The sequence below is a fragment of the Triturus cristatus genome, chromosome 4_2 (genome assembly GCF_964204655.1).
Source record: "Triturus cristatus chromosome 4_2, aTriCri1.1, whole genome shotgun sequence".
NCBI classification, from domain to species: Eukaryota; Metazoa; Chordata; class Amphibia; order Caudata; family Salamandridae; genus Triturus; species Triturus cristatus.
In genome coordinates, this window is record NC_140586.1 from 380,833,877 (window position 1) to 380,852,416 (window position 18,540).

General features: G+C 50.1%; 1 protein-coding gene across 2 annotated transcripts in view; it reads left to right on the forward strand.

Moving 5' to 3' along the window:
- The window catches only part of ASPM (assembly factor for spindle microtubules), a 393,967-nt gene that overhangs the window by 320,593 nt on the left and 54,834 nt on the right, over nt 1–18,540 (forward strand). For both annotated transcript variants that reach the window (XM_085601843.1, XM_085601844.1), the window contains exon 27: nt 12,539–12,693. In XM_085601843.1, coding sequence (XP_085457969.1) covers nt 12,539–12,693 — 155 coding nt within the window. The remainder of the gene's footprint in view (nt 1–12,538; nt 12,694–18,540) is intronic.

Consider the following 18,540-nt stretch of genomic DNA (forward strand, 5'->3'; position numbering starts at 1 on the left):
CAATCCGCATTCCCCTGCATTTGAGGACCCATGCACAGATCCTGCAACAGGCAGTGATGGAGTTTTTTGCAGAATAGAGCAGTGGAATTGGTGGTAGAGCAGAACATCTGATAAGGGTGCTGCTGTTGGTACTTCCTGCTTCCCAAGAATGACAGTGGTCTTGGACTGATCCTGAGCCTCGACGTCGACAGAGACTTTTCTGGTCTCTCAGGACCCACAGCCTTCGAGCCCGAAGTGCTGTACCTCAATGCTGACTTACTTGCATGCTGCGGAGAATCTCGACGTCGAGATGGTGATTTCGTCCCTCGACGCTGAAGAGTGTCTGGGTCTCGGCGACGGCAAATCTCCTGTTACCACCTCTCCTAAGTCCAGAAAGCAGAAGGTATGTCGCCGTTTTCGGTGTTGATTGCTTGAGGAAGGTAGTTTGAAGACTCCATGGTCACCTCCATGATGGCTTCTGTCCTTCTCCAGCTGGGCAAGAAGTTTTATGCGCTCTCTGTCACGCAGAGTACGCCTGGAAAATTTCTGGCAGTGGGGACACTGGTCAGGATTGCGTGAGGATGGAAGACACACAATACACACAGAGTGTGGATCTGCCAGTGCCATCTTATTGCCACAGGAAGGGCATTTCCTGAATAAGGCAAGCATTCTGACTGGAAAAAATTTGTGGTAAGACCAAAAAACCAGTAGAATAAGCCTTTAGGAGTCAGAAAATGTCGAGTTTTCTGAGAAAGTATCAAATAAATCCCTTTCAGTCAAAAAACTGAAGAGCTCAAGCTCCAGGATCCTCATAGAAGTAGCCGGTTAAAAGAACTGACCTAACTGTCACCTGAGGTGCATCATGGGAGTAAGGGGTCTCCTGCAGGTCTTAAAGGCACGGTACCCATTCTCTAATGCCTTAAAGGCAAGGTGTCAGTTTTCTTGGTTTTTATTAGTACTCTGCTGCAGCCTACAGGCAAATGCCTGCAATTACAAGTTTGCTTTATGGCATTAAAGCATTATTGTATGACAATTGTTTAGTACTACCTTTTTAGGTCTCGGCTGCGAAAGGCTGCGCTTGCGCAGTCTCGCTCCGAGATTTAATGAGTTGGAGTGACTTTGAGAAGAGGGGCTTGCACCCGCCCCTCTTCTCTCCTGTTCTCCATTGGCTGGCCTCTTAAATGCTGGCCAGCCACTGGAGAAGAGGTCCAGTCACTCCGTTGAAGCCCCGTCCTTTTCGGATCGGGGGGCGTGTTTTTTGCAAGAAGTCTCAGGGAGGAGACAACAGCAAAACACGCCCCCAAATCCGAAAAGGACGTGGCGTTTCTCCGAGGCATTTTCTGCTGTGCCTCGGAGAAAGGTGGTGGTGCCCCGGCGTTGCTCCCGCGCACACACGCTATCTAATGACCCATAAAATGTCCCCTTCTGCCTTTCCCGTTCTACCGTCCCCCGAACCCCCCCCCCCCCCCATCGCCGTCCAATCTAATTCTGCCCCCTCCGTTGCTCCCTTCCTGGCCCTCTTCACTGTTTCTCTCCCTGCCTCCTCCCCCTCGGTCACCTCTGTCTCTGTAAGGTGATGTATAGCTAATCTTGTAAGATTTTGTGGTTCAGTTTGCATTGTTAGGAGACACACTCACGCCATGAGGCAACTGGAGGTGCTTTGTACTGGTGGTCGTGGTGCCCAGTACCTAAAAGCGTTCATGTTTTAGCGCCTCCTGCGACATAAGCGGGCATCGCCTAGTATCCCACGCTCATGTTAACGTGAATTAAAGTTATATCGGCCCCTCTGCTCGGCCATACGAGAAATGCCCAATCCCACCCTCCACCCGCAGACACGTGTCTCTCCCGCCGAGAGAAAACGGGTCCTCCCCAACTGCCGAGAGAGACGCGTGTTACGCCTGCCCCATTCCTCCCCACCCATTTCTGTCTGTCGGGAACGACGACCACAGAGCAGCCAGAAAGCCCATATTTTGAGAGCGGGTGTGCGCCATGTCAGATGAAGAGAGGGTGGGCGTCGAGAGGACAGAACGGCGTCGGGTAGTGGGCCAGGTGCTGGATTTGGACACTTTTACTGCCGTGAGGGTTGGGGGCCTTTTACGGATAAGAGCTGAAGATTTGTAAGGCTGTAGCAGAGAGTGAGTGTAAAGTCCGCCACCCTCTTTTACGCCCTCACCTCACAGGGTCGCACTAAGCACTGGCAGGGTCGCGGCTCTCAACAATGTTTGTTGTAGAGAAAGGAGATGAATTCCAAGCAAGCAACGATTTCTATGACGTTTTATTATTGCAAAGCATATTTACAGATTTCCTGTGCCAGGCATGTCGTTTGTAAAGCTAATATTCTGAATGCTTGTCTACAAGGATCGAGCCCCCCCCCCCCCCCCCCCCCCCCCCCCCGGCTGGCCACTGTCTGCAAACGCAGTGGCCCACTCCGGGCAGCAGCCTGATGACACTGGATGCAGACCTAGTCCCCTCTGCCCCGGATGCAGAGCAGGTGCTCTGGCCACTGTCTGCAGATCTAGCGCCTCCTGTCGTGGCTGAAGGATCATGAAACCAGGTGCTTTGACCACTGTCTGCAGACCTAGCGTTTCCTGTCTTAACTGCAGGATCATGAAACTGGGTGAACACCGGCTTCTCGCACCACTGCCTGAAGACCTGGTGGCACCTCTCCGGGCTGCAGCATCATGAAGCTGGGTGCAGCTGGTACTCTCGCACTGATTGCCCACTTGATGCCCCTGGCTTTAGTAGCCGGAGATGTGACGGAGCTCAGTGCAGTTGCTGTGGGCCTATCCCTGGCTGCAGCGCCCCTAAACTTGGTAGCGGCAGGTTCGATGGCGCTGGCTGCAGCCCCGGTGCCCTCGTCAGGCCCGCAGCAGGTTCCGCGGAGCCTGGCCTCTCTGCTCGGACTTTTGTGAGCTGAGAGAGGCACGGCATTTAAATAAATCCCTTTGGAAGCTCTGGCTTTTGTGGTGCCGCGGAGCTGGCCCGAGGCTGGGGAGGGGGTTACGTTTCTTGAGCCGTGAGAAAGGGGGCCGAACAATAAAGCCCACCAGCAGCCCTGCCTGTCAGTAACTTGCTTCAGCTTTTAACCCCTCGCAGCCCTGAAGGAATGCCCCCGCAGCCTCCCATCTCCGGAGTGCGCGCGGCTGACCCTAACCACGCTGGAACCCAGCCCCTAAATGACCCCACACAGATCCCTTTTATGAGTTCATCGCAGGCGCCTCGCCTGACTTCGGCGTTTCAAAAGAGGCTCAGATCACAACCTCTATTAAATCGGTGCTTCCGCTTTTTAGGTCTCGGCTGCGAAAGGCTGCGCTTGCGCAGTCTCGCTCCGAGATTTAATGAGTTGGAGTGACTTTGAGAAGAGGGGCTTGCACCCGCCCCTCTTCTCTCCTGTTCTCCATTGGCTGGCCTCTTAAATGCTGGCCAGCCACTGGAGAAGAGGTCCAGTCACTCCGTTGAAGCCCCGTCCTTTTCGGATCGGGGGCGTGTTTTTTGCAAGAAGTCTCAGGGAGGAGACAACAGCAAAACACGCCCCCAAATCCGAAAATGAGGCTCCCTTTCTCCGAGGCATTTTTGCTGTGCCTCGGAGAAAGGTGGTGGTGCCCCGGCGTTGCTCCCGCGCACACACGCTATCTAATGACCCATAAAATGTCCCCTTCTGCCTTTCCCGTTCTACCGTCCCCCGAACACCCCCCCCCCCATCGCCGTCCAATCTAATTCTGCCCCCTCCGTTGCTCCCTTCCTGGCCCTCTTCACTGTTTCTCTCCCTGCCTCCTCCCCCTCAGGGGACAGGACGTTATCGGAAAGCGAGAGAGCGGAATACGCCGGGACAGACCGAACCTCTTTCAGGACTCACTCACCATCAGACGATCCTTTCCTTCCTTCCTCGGCCTCTTCTTAGTGCGCACCAGCACAGAAAGCCACTTCCGGGTAGACGGAAACGCGCATCGGGACGGTGCACGAAGGGAGCTAGGCCGAGCTGTATTCGGGAATATGCATTCTGGTACTTGTAGTTCCTTATAACGTTGGTATAATAAAACCTCTCTACCCGAATGGCGTTAACTGTGTTACCCACAATTCAATGCGCAGAGTAAAACTATCTAGCGGAAGTGACGTTTGGTCGATTTTGTGACGGCTACCAGAGGCCGGAAGTCGTTTCGTTTTCGGCGGCGGCGGTGCGGAGCAGCAACAGAACATGGCGGAGTATCTTGCATCAATCTTCGGTACCGAGAAGGACAAGTAAGAACCCCAGAAAGAGTCACAGGCTTTGTAGAGGATGGGAGCTTGGTACCGGTACCTCCGGAGGCCTTTGGGTGGAGGGAACCTCGCAGGACAGAATCGGTCAAAGGAGAGTGGGCCTTACTGTGGAGCGAGAGGATTGGGGCAGTTTGTGAGGTGGCAGAATGGAGGCGCTGGTGGGGCAAGGGCGGTGGTGTTAACCATTTGAAAGCGAGAGGATGGAAACAGTTTAAACATTCATAGAAGGGCTATTAAATTGGCTAGTGACACCCTATTATGCGAGCAGGTGTTGGGAGCCCCTTAACTGGCGTCATATCCCATATCAAACGAGTGGACAGCAGAGTTTGCAGGCAATTACAACCTGTGAAAGATAATCGCGGGGCCTAAGACCGTGAGAGAATGGATGCGACTTGGCGGGCACATGGTCTAGGAGGAGAAGGTCTGATAGTGGCGATGGCACTTATGTTCTCTGTTTTGGCTGAGGAGAACTTTAATTTATCAGCATGTAAGGAGTGGTAGGATAACTTGCGTACAGGTAATATGTGGATACTAATGAGGCTGCAGTTCAGACAAACATCTGTTATGTACAGAGTCAACACTTCATGGAACAACACGTTTGGGTTCGTCTTAATTTGAAATTGTCATGTTTTACTCTGTTGGCTTTGGCCAGATAACTGCTCGTTTTGTTTAGTGTACTGCATTTCAAGTCCCCCTCCTCCTAAATATTCTGTTTTGGCGGTTTGGTTGAGTAGGGCCACTAGTATTTTGTGGTTGGAGACAAACTAAATTATGCGGCATGGTTGACTAAATTATTCGGCAAGAAAAGACTACTGTGATAGTATAACTTAATTTTTTTCACACTTGTTAACCATGTCTGATCGCAGGTTCCTGTATCAAAATAAGGGAGTGAGTAGTATTAAAGATTGTCGCCTACACTGTCCAGGCTCATATGATTTATCAGTAGAGTGGACCCACTATTAATAATGCTTCTCTCCAAGCCCCCCCCCCCCCCCCCCCCTTTTTAGGTCTCGGCTAGCGATGGCTGCGCTTGCGCAGTCTCGCTCGCGAGACATAACAAGCATTTACAATGCAATGGTCTCGGCATTGTTAAAGTTTGAGCTATTGCCATTGCTCATGACATTATTTTTGTTTTTAAAACATCTGTCTCTGTCACCAAAATAAGTCTTTTTTTTGTGAGAGAGAGAGAGAGATGTTTTTAAACCAAAAATAATGTCATGAGCAATGCCAATAGCTCTAACTTTAACAATGCCGAGACCATTGCATTGTAAATGCTTGTTTCCTTATGGGTTAGGGGTACTACAATGCAAACCTATGTAATTTTCAGCATTTTTGCCATGTTGGAAACATTTTAGGCTGCATGTATATGTTTTCACATATGCATATATATATGTATATATATGTATTATCTATATGCTCCGGGATTCCGCAAATAGCGGGGATTATTCATAGATTATGACTTTGATGAGTATATCCCTGGATGATAAACAGGATTACAGGTAAGTGACTAATCCATATTGTCACCCTTATTGATGCTTTTGGCATGCCTTGATGGGGCATGGAAAAAGTACCATGAATTGATGTCAGTGCACCAGTTGGCACCTTGCGTATTGAGATTCCTTGACATCCAGTCGCAGCTGAGGCCTTCTAGTGCCATGTGGTGGCTCAGGAAAGCTATTGCCATTGGGTGGGGAGTTTCAAATCTCATCTGGTGTGTAACCTACTGCAAAATATGGTATCCACGAGAACTATCATTACCAATGGTAAGTCATTTTTCATTCAGACTTGTACAGCTTTATAACTATTTCAGAGCCAGAATTTTTTGTACCACCCTGACAAATGAGCACGGTAATACAGTGTGGAATATTGAAGTCTGTTGGTGTATCTTTTGGACCAAAAAGCTAATTTTCTGATTTATCATTGTTTGTTCAAATACAGCAGTGCCAAGTCTAGGAGCTGAAAAAGCAAGTGATAGCCTCCATGCTTTGAGAGGACCCAACTTGTGCTGCACTCCCAAACAAAATCAAGGCTTCAGTTAACTCAGCAAGGCACTAAAGGGAGCTGCGGGTGGTATGGGGCTTTGCGATACATATGCTCACAATACAAGCAAAATACTGGCTCAGAATTCTTTTTCCCCTGCTCATACTTTAATTAAGGTAGAGTCCTGTTCTTCTGTGGAGACATACATTGTTCCCAATGATGAGATTGACCTTGTGCCTCATCTTTAAAAGTTTACTTTGACACTCATATGAACAAGGATCTTGGTCTTAATACTTGTTTATGATCTTTCTCCCGATGCCTCAGAAATCTGAAAAACACATCGTAGTAGATTCCTTCCCTTAGAATTACCCCCAGGCGTCAGACTGGATCCGGAAAGTTTTCGTCAGCAGTACCCCTGCGCGCCGGTAGGTGGTGTCGTGTGGCTCCGCATCCGTCGTTGGTGTTGTGGTCGCCGAGATGACGTCGCGGGCGCTACTTCGATGCCGCTCACGCACGCTGACGTCAGTTCTTTCTTTTTCCGCGCCAGCAAGCGCAGATCGGGAAGAGCAGGAACCAGTCAATTTTTAACTCACTTTTTCAGGCCTTTTTGTCTCTATTTTTTCATTGAGTCTTCGACTCCTGGTGCAGTTAGGATGCCCGGTTTTAAGTCCTGCGATGGCTGTCACCGTATAATGTCACCGTGTGTCTTTTCAGCCTGGGGCGGTACCATGACCCCAAGCCGTGCCCCGACTGCTGGGCCATGGCGCCAAAGTCTTTGCGGAAGCGGTCTCGAAAGCTGCTGGAAGATCCACGCCGTTCGAGGTCCCGGTCCCGTTGGAGGTCGAGGGACTATGCGCAGTCATCACCATCTGTCTTCGGGATCAAAGTCTTCGCACTTGGGGTCAGGTAAGGCGAAGCACAGGAAGTCGAAGAAAAGTCGTCTTTCTTCTGCTTCCCCTCGCCGGTCGCGCGATGTGGCTGAGGATGCGGGTGGTGCCTCCGGCGGAGCCTACGGTGTCGCTGCCAGCCTACCTGCCTTTCCCGGGTCCGTCGGCGACTCCGGCCCAAACACAGAAATTCTCGTCGGCCATGGGTCGCCTCTTTGGGCCGTCTGATCCCGCTGGTGTGCCTTCGGGCTCCGCGGTCCCAACTGGGGGTCCTCCCCTTTCATCGCCGGTGGCTCCGGCGTCGCTGCCGGCTCCGGCCTCAGTGCCTCAGGAGCCCCCTGGATCCTGGTCGACGCCGGTTGACCTTATAACATCTCCACCAACGTCGACCCCACCGGCACCACTTCCAACGTCGCCCGCTCCTCAGGACGACGCTGACCCCGGTTTCAGGCTCGTAGTGGACTCGGCGTCGGGCCGGCATCGATCGATGCCGTTCTCGACGTTGCTCAGGGATTTCTATCCCCAATGTCCCTGCTCCTTATTTTAGGCCTGTTGAACGGCCTGAGGAGGAAGGGGAGGACTGGGAGTGGTCTGAGGACCCTCTCGCAGCTGATTGCGAGTATCAACAGGACTGGGCTGAGGAGTTGGGGGAAGCCAGTGGTCTGGATACCTCACCAGACCTTGGCATGCTGTCTCCTACCGTGGCTACGGAGGAGGGTGCTAGTTATGCTGTGGTGTTGCGTAGGGCGGCCGAGGCCATACCACCTCGTGCTCCCTACTGTGGCCATCAGGACTAACCTCCTGCTTCAGCCAGCTACTTCTGCGGAGCTGCTGCTTCCCTTCAATGAAGCACTTTTTGACATTCTTTTGGGCACCTGGTCCAGGCCCACCACAGGGGCTCCTTTGGATAGGAACGCCATCGCCCAACTCTGGATGACCCCATTTTCCTCTCCCAACACCCCACCCCCGAGAGCTTAGTTTTCCAAGCCTCTGCTTCCCCAACCGTCTTCCCTTCCGCACCACTGGATAGGGAGTCCAAGAAACAGGATCAGTTGGGAAAGAAGATTTTTTTCTTCTGCTAGTTCTGCGCTGCGGTCTGTGAACACCGCATGCCTCTTGGGCCGTTATTGCCACTCTCTGTGGGATACGGCAGCGCAAGTGCTGCCTGTGTCCGGAGGAGTCCCGGACAGCTCTCTCCCAGGCTGTTGCAGAGGGGAGAGACGCAGCTAAGTTCATGATTCGTTGTGGCCTAGACTGCACCGACTCACTGAGCAGATCGATTGTAATGACGGTGGCGGTTAGACGCCACGCCTGGTTGAGGACAACTGGATTTTCGGGGGATGTCCAAAGCACACTTATGGATATGCCTTTTGATGGCCGTCGCCTCTTCAGCGACATAGCAGATAGCGTGTTGGAGCGGTTTAAGGACTCACAGGCTACAGCCAAGTCCTTTGGACTCTCTGCAGTCCGCCCTCCTCCGCCTTCTGCTTTTCGCTCCTCAAGTGGTACAGGAAGGGGCGCCTGTAGCCTTCGCAACAGAGCTACAAGCCTGCGCAGCAGCAATCCCAGCACGGACGCGGGTTCCGCCGTGGCGAATCAAGGGACCAGCGGGTGGGTCAGTCCACCTCCACCCCGGCCACTACTGCCTCCAAACCTTCCCAGTCCGAACTTTCAGGCCCATCAAACGCCAGTGGGCAGCAGACTTCGCCATCATCTTCCCCACTGGCGCACCATCACATCGGACAGGTGGGTTTTAGAGATAGTCAGAAGGGGCTACTCCCTCCCCTTCTAGACTACTCCTCCAGCCATGCCACCTCTGTACCACCACATGTCGGGGATCACTTGGTGCTTCTTCAGCAGGAAGTTGCGGCGCTCTTGGTCAAGGGGGCCATCGAGCGCGTTCCAATGCCAGAAGTAGGTCGTGGTTGTTATTCCCACTACTTTCTGGTGCCAAAGAAGGACAAGGACCTGCGTTCAATCTTAGACCTCCGGAATGTCAGTCGCTTCCTCCTCAAAGTTTAGGATGCTCACTTTGGCTCAGGTCTTGTCTGCTCTCGATACACAAGACTGGATGGTAACGCTGGACATGCAGGATGCTTACTTCCACATCCTATTCCTGCGGGCCCACCGACACGGCCAACGGTTCACGGTAGGCCACGAGCACTTTCAGTTCACCATGCTCCCTTTTGGCCTTACCAGCGCCCCTCAGGTGTTCACGAAAGTGATGGCGGTGGTCGCAGCTCATCTGCGCAAATCAGGGTGTTCAGTCTTTCCCCTATCTCGACGACTAGTTGTTGAAGGCGGGCTCGTCCCAGTCGTCTCCGACCTCCAGATTACGGCCAACCCCCTGCATTTGCTGGGGTTCTCCATCAACATGCCGAAGTCACACCTGATTCCCTCTCAGAAGCTCTTCTTCATTGGAGCAGTTCTGGACATGGCGCAGTTTCGAATCTATCCTCCCGAACAGCTAGTCCGGGATATGCGGGCTCTGATTCTGACCTTTCAGCCCTTGTCCCGGGTTTCGGTCAGAGTGACCCTGAGGCTGCTGGGCCTCATGGCCTCCTGCGCCTCATGGCCTCCTGCATCCTGCTGATCGATCATGCCAGATGGCATATGCAGGCTCTGCATTGGGACCTGAAGTTCCAGTGGGCGCAGCATCAGGGGATCCTGTCCAATCGCGCCCAGATCTTGGAGGGCACTGCACAACAGTTTGAGCGGTGGCTCACGAACTGGCATTGGGTCGACGGCCGATCCCTCTCCCTTCTCCTACTGGAGTTTACAGTGGTGACGGACGCATACCTTCTGGGATTGGGTGGCTACATGGGAGAGGCGGAGATCAGATGCCTCTGGTCTCCGGCGGAGTCCAAGCTCCATATCAACCTTCTGGAGCTTGGGCGATCCGGCTTGCATTGAAGGCATTCCTTCTCTCTGTCAAGGGGAGGGTAGTGCAGGTGTTCACAGACAACACCACCGCCATGTGGTACTGCAACAAGCAAGGCTGGGTGGGGTCTTAGGCCCTATGTCAGGAGGCTCTGTGCCTCTGGACATGGCTGGAACATCAGGGCGTTCCTGGTGGTTCAACACCTTGCAGGCTCTCTGAACGCCAGGGCGGATGAACTCAGCCGGGGGTGCATGATGGATCACGAATGGCGACTTCACTCGGAGGTGGCGCAAGGTCTCTTTCAGCAGTGGAGATAGCATTGCTTAGATCTATTTGCCACCGAAGAGAACGCGCAATGTCATCAGTTCTGCACGTTGGAATTTCCAAGGCGGTACTCGCTCGGCGACACTTCATCTGTTGTACGCCTTTCCGCCTATACCACTTCTGCCCAGAGTGCTGAAGAAGATCAGGCGCGACCATGCACAAGTAATTCTTGTGGCCCCGGACTGGGCTCAAAGTATGGTATCCCGAGCTACTCAATATGAGCATCGATCCTCCGATCAGGCTGCCTCTTCGCGAGGATCTTCTGTTGCAGCAGCAGGGGACGGTCTTCCACCCGAACCTGTCAAGCCTCCACCTCTTTACGTGGTGATTGAGCGGCGGCAGTTGATTCCTTTCGATTTTCCTCCTGAAGTTTGTGATGTCGTTCTGGCAGCCCGGCGTCCCTCTACTAAAGTGGTATACACCTGCAGGTGGAACGAGTTTGTGGCATGGTGCACAGCAAAGTCTGTGGATCCCCCTTTCTGCCCCTCTTTCAGAAGTTCTTTGGCCCAGCAGGGCTCTGCTCTGGGCACTATCAAGGGCTACCTTTCTGCTATTTCGGCCTTTATCAGGCTCCCTGATCAGCCTTCTCTTTTCAAGTCCCCTGTTGTAAATAGATTTCTCAAAGGCATTACACACCTTTTTCCTCCTATTCCTTTCGTGCTGCCACAGTGGGGACTTGAATCTGGTTCTTACATACTTGATGTGCGCTCCCTCTGAGCCCCTTCACAACTGTCCTCTTCGTCTCTTGACCTTGAAGACTGCCTTCCTGGTGGCCATCACCTCCGCTAGGCCAGTGAGTGAGCTCCAGGCTTGTAAGCCTCCTTTTCTATTGGTCCATCTGGACAAGGTTGTGCTCAGGCCCCGTCCTTCCTTTTTGCCAAAAGTTGTTGCGACTTTTCACATTGGGCAGACTATTACCTTGCCAATCTTCTTTCGTCCTCCGCATCCTTCTGAGAGGAAGCGAGGCTCCGTCTGGACCCAAAACGTGCACTCTCATTTTATTTCAACCGCACACAACAGTTTCGGGTGGATGACCAACTCTTTGTTGGCAACGTTGGCACCAAGAAAGGTCGGGCGGTACACAAGAGGACTATCTCCTGCTGGGTTGTCTTGTGTATCAAAGCCTGTTACTCTTTGGCTAAAAAAGAACCTCTGGTTGGGCTGCGTGCACATTCCACTAGAGCTACTGCAGCTACTACTGCATTGGGACGTGGTGTCCCCCTGCAAGACATCTGCCAGGCAGCCACCGTGGCCTTGCTTCACACGTTTACTAAGCATTATTGCCTGGACAGCCAAGTCCGGAGAGACTGCTTTTTTTGGCCGATCTGTTCTCCAAGACTTCCTGGTGTGATCTTGGTTCGCAGACCCACCACCGGGGTTGGTATTGCTGGGCTATCTATTTTAAGGTAAGAAATCTATCACTATGTGTTTCTTTCAGATGAACAAGTTACTTTCCTTCAGTAACGATATATCTCTAAGAAACATTAGTAGTGATAGATTCCTTAGGGTTAAGGTCATCCCTTTCAGGGCCCTAGTTTCAATGCACCAGTGGTCAGTAACTTGCATGGCTCTGCGTTCCTGGTGCAGAAAGTCGTGTACAGAACTGATGTGAGCGCGCGTGGGCGGCATTAAGTAGCGCCAGCGACGTCATCTCTGCGCCAACGACGGACGCAAAGCCACATGACTCCACCTACCGACACACAGGGGTACTGCTGACGAAAACTTTCCAGATCCAGTCTGACGCCTGGGGGTAATTCTAAGGTAAGGAATCTATCACTACTAATGTTTTTTTACAGATATATCGTTACCGATGGTAAGTAACTTGTTCATTTGGCATTCAGAGCTCTCTTCACTCTTCCTAGAGTTGCAAGAAAGCCATCGGATCTTCTCAGCCTTTTTGACTTGATGTAGCCCTTCTCCAGGCCTTCACTCAGCTTTTGGTCTAGTTCTTGAGGCATTTAGCATGTAGCCTACCTTCTCCTCCCTGTAATGTTGCTACATCTACATCGCAGTCAGTGGCCTTCTGCTGATTTGTTCATAGATTTCAAATGCTTGGGAGTCACTTGAGAAACTCAATTGCTATTAATAGAGTTTGGCCGTGAATTCCAGTTCCATGTTGAACACTGTTTTGTGCATCCATGAAATCTGTGCTTCCAAGTGTAATTTCCCAGACTAAATGTATATTAAATGTAATGTAATTCATGTGTAAACACTTGATATTTTCTTTCAGAGGTTGCAACCAGATTGTCCTCAGTTTGTTGTGAAAACATGGCTCAGAGTGGAGCAATTGTTAACATTTTCATTTTAATCCGGAGCTGTAACCGCAGCATCCCTTGTATGGAAGTTATAAAATATTCAATTCAAGTGCTGCTTAATCTGTCAAAGGTAACTATACTCCCATGGCTTTCAACTGAATTTTAAGATTTAGTAATGGCATTTGTGTATAAATCTAAACACCAAGGTTTGTAGAGAAACTGGTTGATATGTAGTTTGTAACTTTTTTCTTTTTTTATTACAAAACTAGCTTTGGTGTGTGCTTTTGAGCGCCGAAAAGCTCATATGGCCATGCATCGAGTAGCAAGGAAACACTGACCTTTTCCTCCTAGCTCCTGTTTTTATCTTGGAAATAGCAAGAATCATTTTTTTGAAACTTAACATTGTACATCCAGTGTTGTCAATCTTTAAATGTAATTGCCCTTCACCAATATGTAGCATCTTGCTCTTTAGCTCGTTATGAATGGTGAATCTAATTAGTCTATTTTTTGATTATTTTCATGTCTTGGCAACTTTTTGTGAAAGTGCCCCCTGTGCCCGTTGATATTTGCTCTAGTATTGGAACCCCTAGTGGTGTGGATACGGGGTGACCCGCTTATCAGAGGACTTAAATGGACAGAGGACTGGGAGGATAGAATCTCCCTCTATGCAGATGATAGTCTCCTCTATTTGGCGCGCCCTTACTCTTCCCTACACAGAGTGCTTCAAATATTCACCAAGTATCAAAAATATTCAGGGTACACTATAAACTAGGATAAGTCCTTGATATACGTCCTCTGGGGCTCGAGTTCGAGGCTTCCCAAAACTTGTATGGCTCGAGTGGTGACAGAGGGATTTAGATACGTGGGAATGGAATTTATGCAACCAAAGAACCAGCGGTGTTCTATGACTGTAGAGCCTCTCGAGGGTCAAGGTTCTGATATCATTACTGGGTATCAGCAGTACACTACCACAAGGCACGTATATCACAATTCCTCACTAAGTGATGCCGCCACGCCGGCATGCGACCTGATGGTAAGGACTGAGTGTTCGACCTCCCGGGGCCATCACACGTCCTTGGGTCCATGTGGGTTTGACGCCACCCACACCGTGTTTTTACAGACCTCGAGGTTGAGCCCGGACAAGCAGCCACCCCGGCCCCCCTTGTAACATCAGACGCTGGGTCTTCCTTTCCATACATTGAGTGAAGACCCTGTTTATTAACATTGTTGCCTCTTACAGTATACCACCTTTGGCCCTCTCTTTAGGACACTCTTTACTTTAACGTGTCCATTCCATGCCGTGACTCGATGGGGCCAGTCATGTTTAACCTTTAGGTGAATTATTGGATCTCACCATGCTGCTGCCACATTACTTTTTAACGCGTTTTACCAATCGCACTAGACACTATAGTTACACAAATAGTGTTTGACCTGTGTTATGTAAGCAATTGCCACGTTAAACGCATAGGGATGTTACATAGGGGAATTTGTTGGCGTGATCCTCCTTAATCGTTATGAATGAAATGATATTCTCATTTTTTCATTATAGATTGGCTACTGCACCTACGGATACTACACCCTTCTGATGCAACAAGATGATAAAACTAGGTTAATACACCAAATTACCACTGATTCTAGTATAGATACATCACTTTCTATTAGGTCCTGAAGAATTGCCGCCAAATCCACCTGACTAATAGGGAATAAACATGTCGACAAAAGTAATCGTAGCTTAACAATCTGCAACCTCATTGCAGAGAGACGCACATTATGTTTTAACCAAGGTGGAAGGCAGGACTGTTAAAATTATTCTTCCTGACCCTTCCAAATCCCTGTTTTAACTCGCATGGTTTACTAGAATCTGCACTTCTACCCTTCTAAGGCCCCTTACACCCACTGCACCATACGACAAGGAATAAAAGGTCTCCGCCAAAGAGCCCCTACATATGGTGCCAGTCGGGTATTGCAGCGCCGACCTGACGAGGAGCATGCCCAATGATGAAGCATGACACCCAGCGGGCTGGGTGTGTGAGGGCCCTCATTCTGAAAGGAAGGATTGCCCGTCCTTCCTCTCGTTAGCCACCAAAGGATCCCGCCTACTCCTTTTTACCTTTACTCCCCCCTTAGGAACTGCATACTTGTTTGTTTGGTACTTAGACTAGGCCCATATGGTGGACCTTTATAAGCCCGTCTGTCCCTCTTCCTCGATAGCACCCCCACTTTGTGCCTGGTAACTGATGTGCTTTCGACTAGAGTTGCACTGAGTTCCTGTTGACCAGGTCCCATGAGCTCTTTCCAAGAAACGTAAAATTGTTTCCCCAACTGGCAAAACCTTTAGCATCCTCTATAAGTCCCTAGTAAATAGTACCCCTGGTACCCAGGGCTTGATGAAATAAAGAGGGTCCCTAAGGTTAGCAGCACGAATTATGCCACCCTAAGGAACCCCTCACCAAGCGGATGCAAGGCTGCCATTGTCTTGGTGCAGACAAAAGCGAAATCTTGACTTGTCACACTTCCCTATGTGCCATGTCCCCTAACGCTGCATGTGATATTTTTAATTCACCCCTACAGCAGGCCTGACAGCCCTAAAGCAAGGTGCTGAATATTACATATGCGGGTATACCTGCATAATCAGATGAGCCCCACTGCTGGTCAATCCTATTACTGCCGGTGCAAGTGAACAGAGAACCCATTTTAAAACAAGTGCTGCACACTGGTGAAAACGAGCTCCCCAGCTACATGATTCCTTCACTGAAAATAGGGATGTTTGGTATCAAACATCTCATATTGATAAACCCACACTGATTCCAGTGATGGGTTTACGATACATACACCCAAAGGGCACCTTAGAGATGTGTTCCCTGACATCCTACCAGCCTCTGGTGTGCTCCCTGACTCGTTTCTGCCAGCCTGCCATCTGAGTGTCTGTTCTGACCTCCAAGGGTGAGAGCCTCTGATCTCAGGAGGCCCAGAACAAAAGCCTGTGCGGGAAGAGGGTGTAACATCCCCTCCCACAGGATGACCTGCTGATTAGCTTTGCTTGGCCTGCAGGCTTCAAGGAGCAGCTGCTTTTGAAATGTGAATCTGTATCTGCTCACAAGGAGAGACAGCCGCCCCCCTTTGTCCAGGACATGCTTGGCAACTGGACAGGCGGGAAAATTAGCTAGTCAGGTAGGTGTGCCACCTTCACGCTAGAACCACCGCTAAGGCAGGCTACACTGCGGTGGACATGATTTTTCAGAAGTAGCCATCTTTGTGGTCGCACACTTAGGAATTTTGAAACAGGGTTATGCCCACTTCCAACAGGAAGTAGGCATATAGGGGGTGTAGTGACCCCAAGGGTCAGTAGCCCATTGACTGCTACCCTACGCTCCCCTAATGCCCCTAAATTAAGTATTTTGGGGAGTTCCTGGCACCAGAGAAGCAGATCCTGATGACCCAAGAAGAGAGAGGACATGAAGAGCTGCAAAACCAGAGAGAAGAGAAAAAGCAGCTGACCTGGTACCAGCCCGCAGGCCTGTCTGCATCCCTTGTCGAAAACTATGTCAATGTTTACTCGTCCTGCAGCTATCGACTCCGGAAACTTGGGAGGACCGTCTGCCTTCGATAAAGAACCAAGACCTCCTGTGGGACAGCGGAACTATTCACTGCATCTTGCAGCAACTCCAAAAGAAAGGACAATGAAACCTCTGGAAACGCCAAAACCAGACACCTGAAGCCACCACTGCACCAGACGCTCCAAGCATGAGTCGAAGTGGGTCAATGGTGCCAACAAGTTCCCCCATCTCTCCAGAGCCCCTGTCCATCGTAGTTTCACCTATCATGGACCGTCCAACGCCTGCATTCTCAGCACGCAGGCCCCCTTTACCGCAACTGCTCCCGGTAAGAAAATCTGATGCACAAAGTCACCTTTGCACCCGTCGCCCCTGGGCTGTGGAGAAGAGGACCAAAGTTGTTCCTACGTCCTCTGAGCATCGTGAGGCCAGAGCACCCCTATTGGTTCAGCTCGACTGGCCTTCCAGCAAGAGCCTGCAGCCTCTTTTCACAGAGACCGATCTACATAGAAGAACACTGGGCTCCCGACGTGGTTTTACACCCTGCACCTGGCCGCTGGTGGTGTACTGTTCGGGCTGCGTTGGACTTTGCCCACCACTCACCTTAACCGCTGGAGATTGGTCCCGTAAGTCGCTGTACTATAACTGTTTGCAGAACTTGTTCTTCCTCCCATAGGATAAGATTTCAGAACACAAAAATTGCAGTGTCCACTTTTTGAACTGAAAAGAATTCATATTTAAAAACGTACTTACCTGAACGATTTCTCTCTGATTCCTAACATATATAAAGATACTTGGTTTTTATAATAAATTGGTGTGGCTCTCCTTCTTGAGTTGTGTGTCATTTATTGATCATTGTGTGTATTTGCAAATGTCTTGCACGCCTCTGTGTTAAGCCTAAGCCTGCTCGACCACATTACCCCCTAATCGAGCACTTTGTGGTTGCATAGCAAGCCTCTGTCCACTCATAAGGGAACCCCTGAACGCTTTACATGGTATATCAAAATCTTGATATATCACATGAAGAACCAGCTTCATACAGGTAATAGTGCCCACCCAAATCCCTAACAATAATTCCTTATTAAACTGGGCAAAAAGCAAACTCAGTTGGATTAAATACCCCAGGAACTGAGTGTTAAGCCTCGGTCTTGTAGGAGGTTGCCATTAAACTGGGGCGTTCTCACAGTGGTGGGGACCCACAGACTAGAGTCTTCATGGTATAACATCTGTTAAACTTGTCAGCTTGCAATGACATGGGCAAGAAAAAGTCAAGATACTAACTCTAGCCCATGTCTTGTCTGCCCTTGACACTGGAGGCTGGTAGCGGTGGCTCCCAGAATGCTTATTTCCACATTCCTGACATTACCTTTGGTACATTGTGGTACAAGAGCACTTTCAGTTCGCACTGCTCCCCTTTGGTCTCACCAGGGTGTTTACAAAAGTGATGATGGTGGTTGTAGCGCATCGTTTGCGGTATCAGTTTTTCCCCTACCTCAACAAATCTCTTTTAAGAGAAGGGTCAACCCAGGCAGTTGTTTCCATCCTCCAGATTATGGCAATCCTTTTGACAGCCTTGTCGTTTAAGGTTCTTAATAACACTTTGCCTTTGTTCCCCCTCCTACCCATTATCCTACAGCACAGCTGACAAAATCAAGGTGAGTTATCTCTGTATTTTAATTGCTGGAATAGATTCCATATGGTAAAGGATTTCCTGCCAAAACCTCTATCACTGGGAAGGTCCACCAAATGTGGAGGTATGTGCCTCTATCTATTCTGCATCTCCAGCAACAATGTGTTGTATTAAGGTACATATTTGTAAACTTTGTAAAGTGTCCCTATTTAACCTTTAGTCATGGTCTAGGTGCCCAACAACATGTCAAATTGAGTGAGCGGTCTAATTGCAGCTTCTTTTATCCCCTGGTGCATTACCCCTTTGCCATTTTTGGGCGTATCGAAGAATTTCCAGTTCGATTACCTTAAAATCCCCTTTGCAGTCATTAAAGGACTTGATTGTGCCATCTGGGAAAATGCCCAATATCATAAGGCACCTCCTTTGTCTCCTGGTCTTACGGCTCCCTGTGTCTAGCCATGGGGGAAAGCTCAAGTTCGCATGAATTGGTGGATCTGATAAAAACTTCTAGCCATAGATTCCTTACCTTAGAATATCCCCAAAAGTCATACTGGAACTGGTAGGTTACGTAGTTTGGCTCCATATGGCATCGTCCATGCTGGAAGTGATGTGCACGGTGCCTATATAGGAGCCACCCCAGCACGCTGAAGTCGGTCCTTCTCTATCAGATAGAGACTTTTGCCACAGATTCCATACCTTAGAATTATCCTCCGGCGTCATATTGGATCTGGAATTTTTTTCATGAGTAGATAGGTGGTGTTGTCCTCGCCGGAAGTGAAATGTGCAGTGCCTA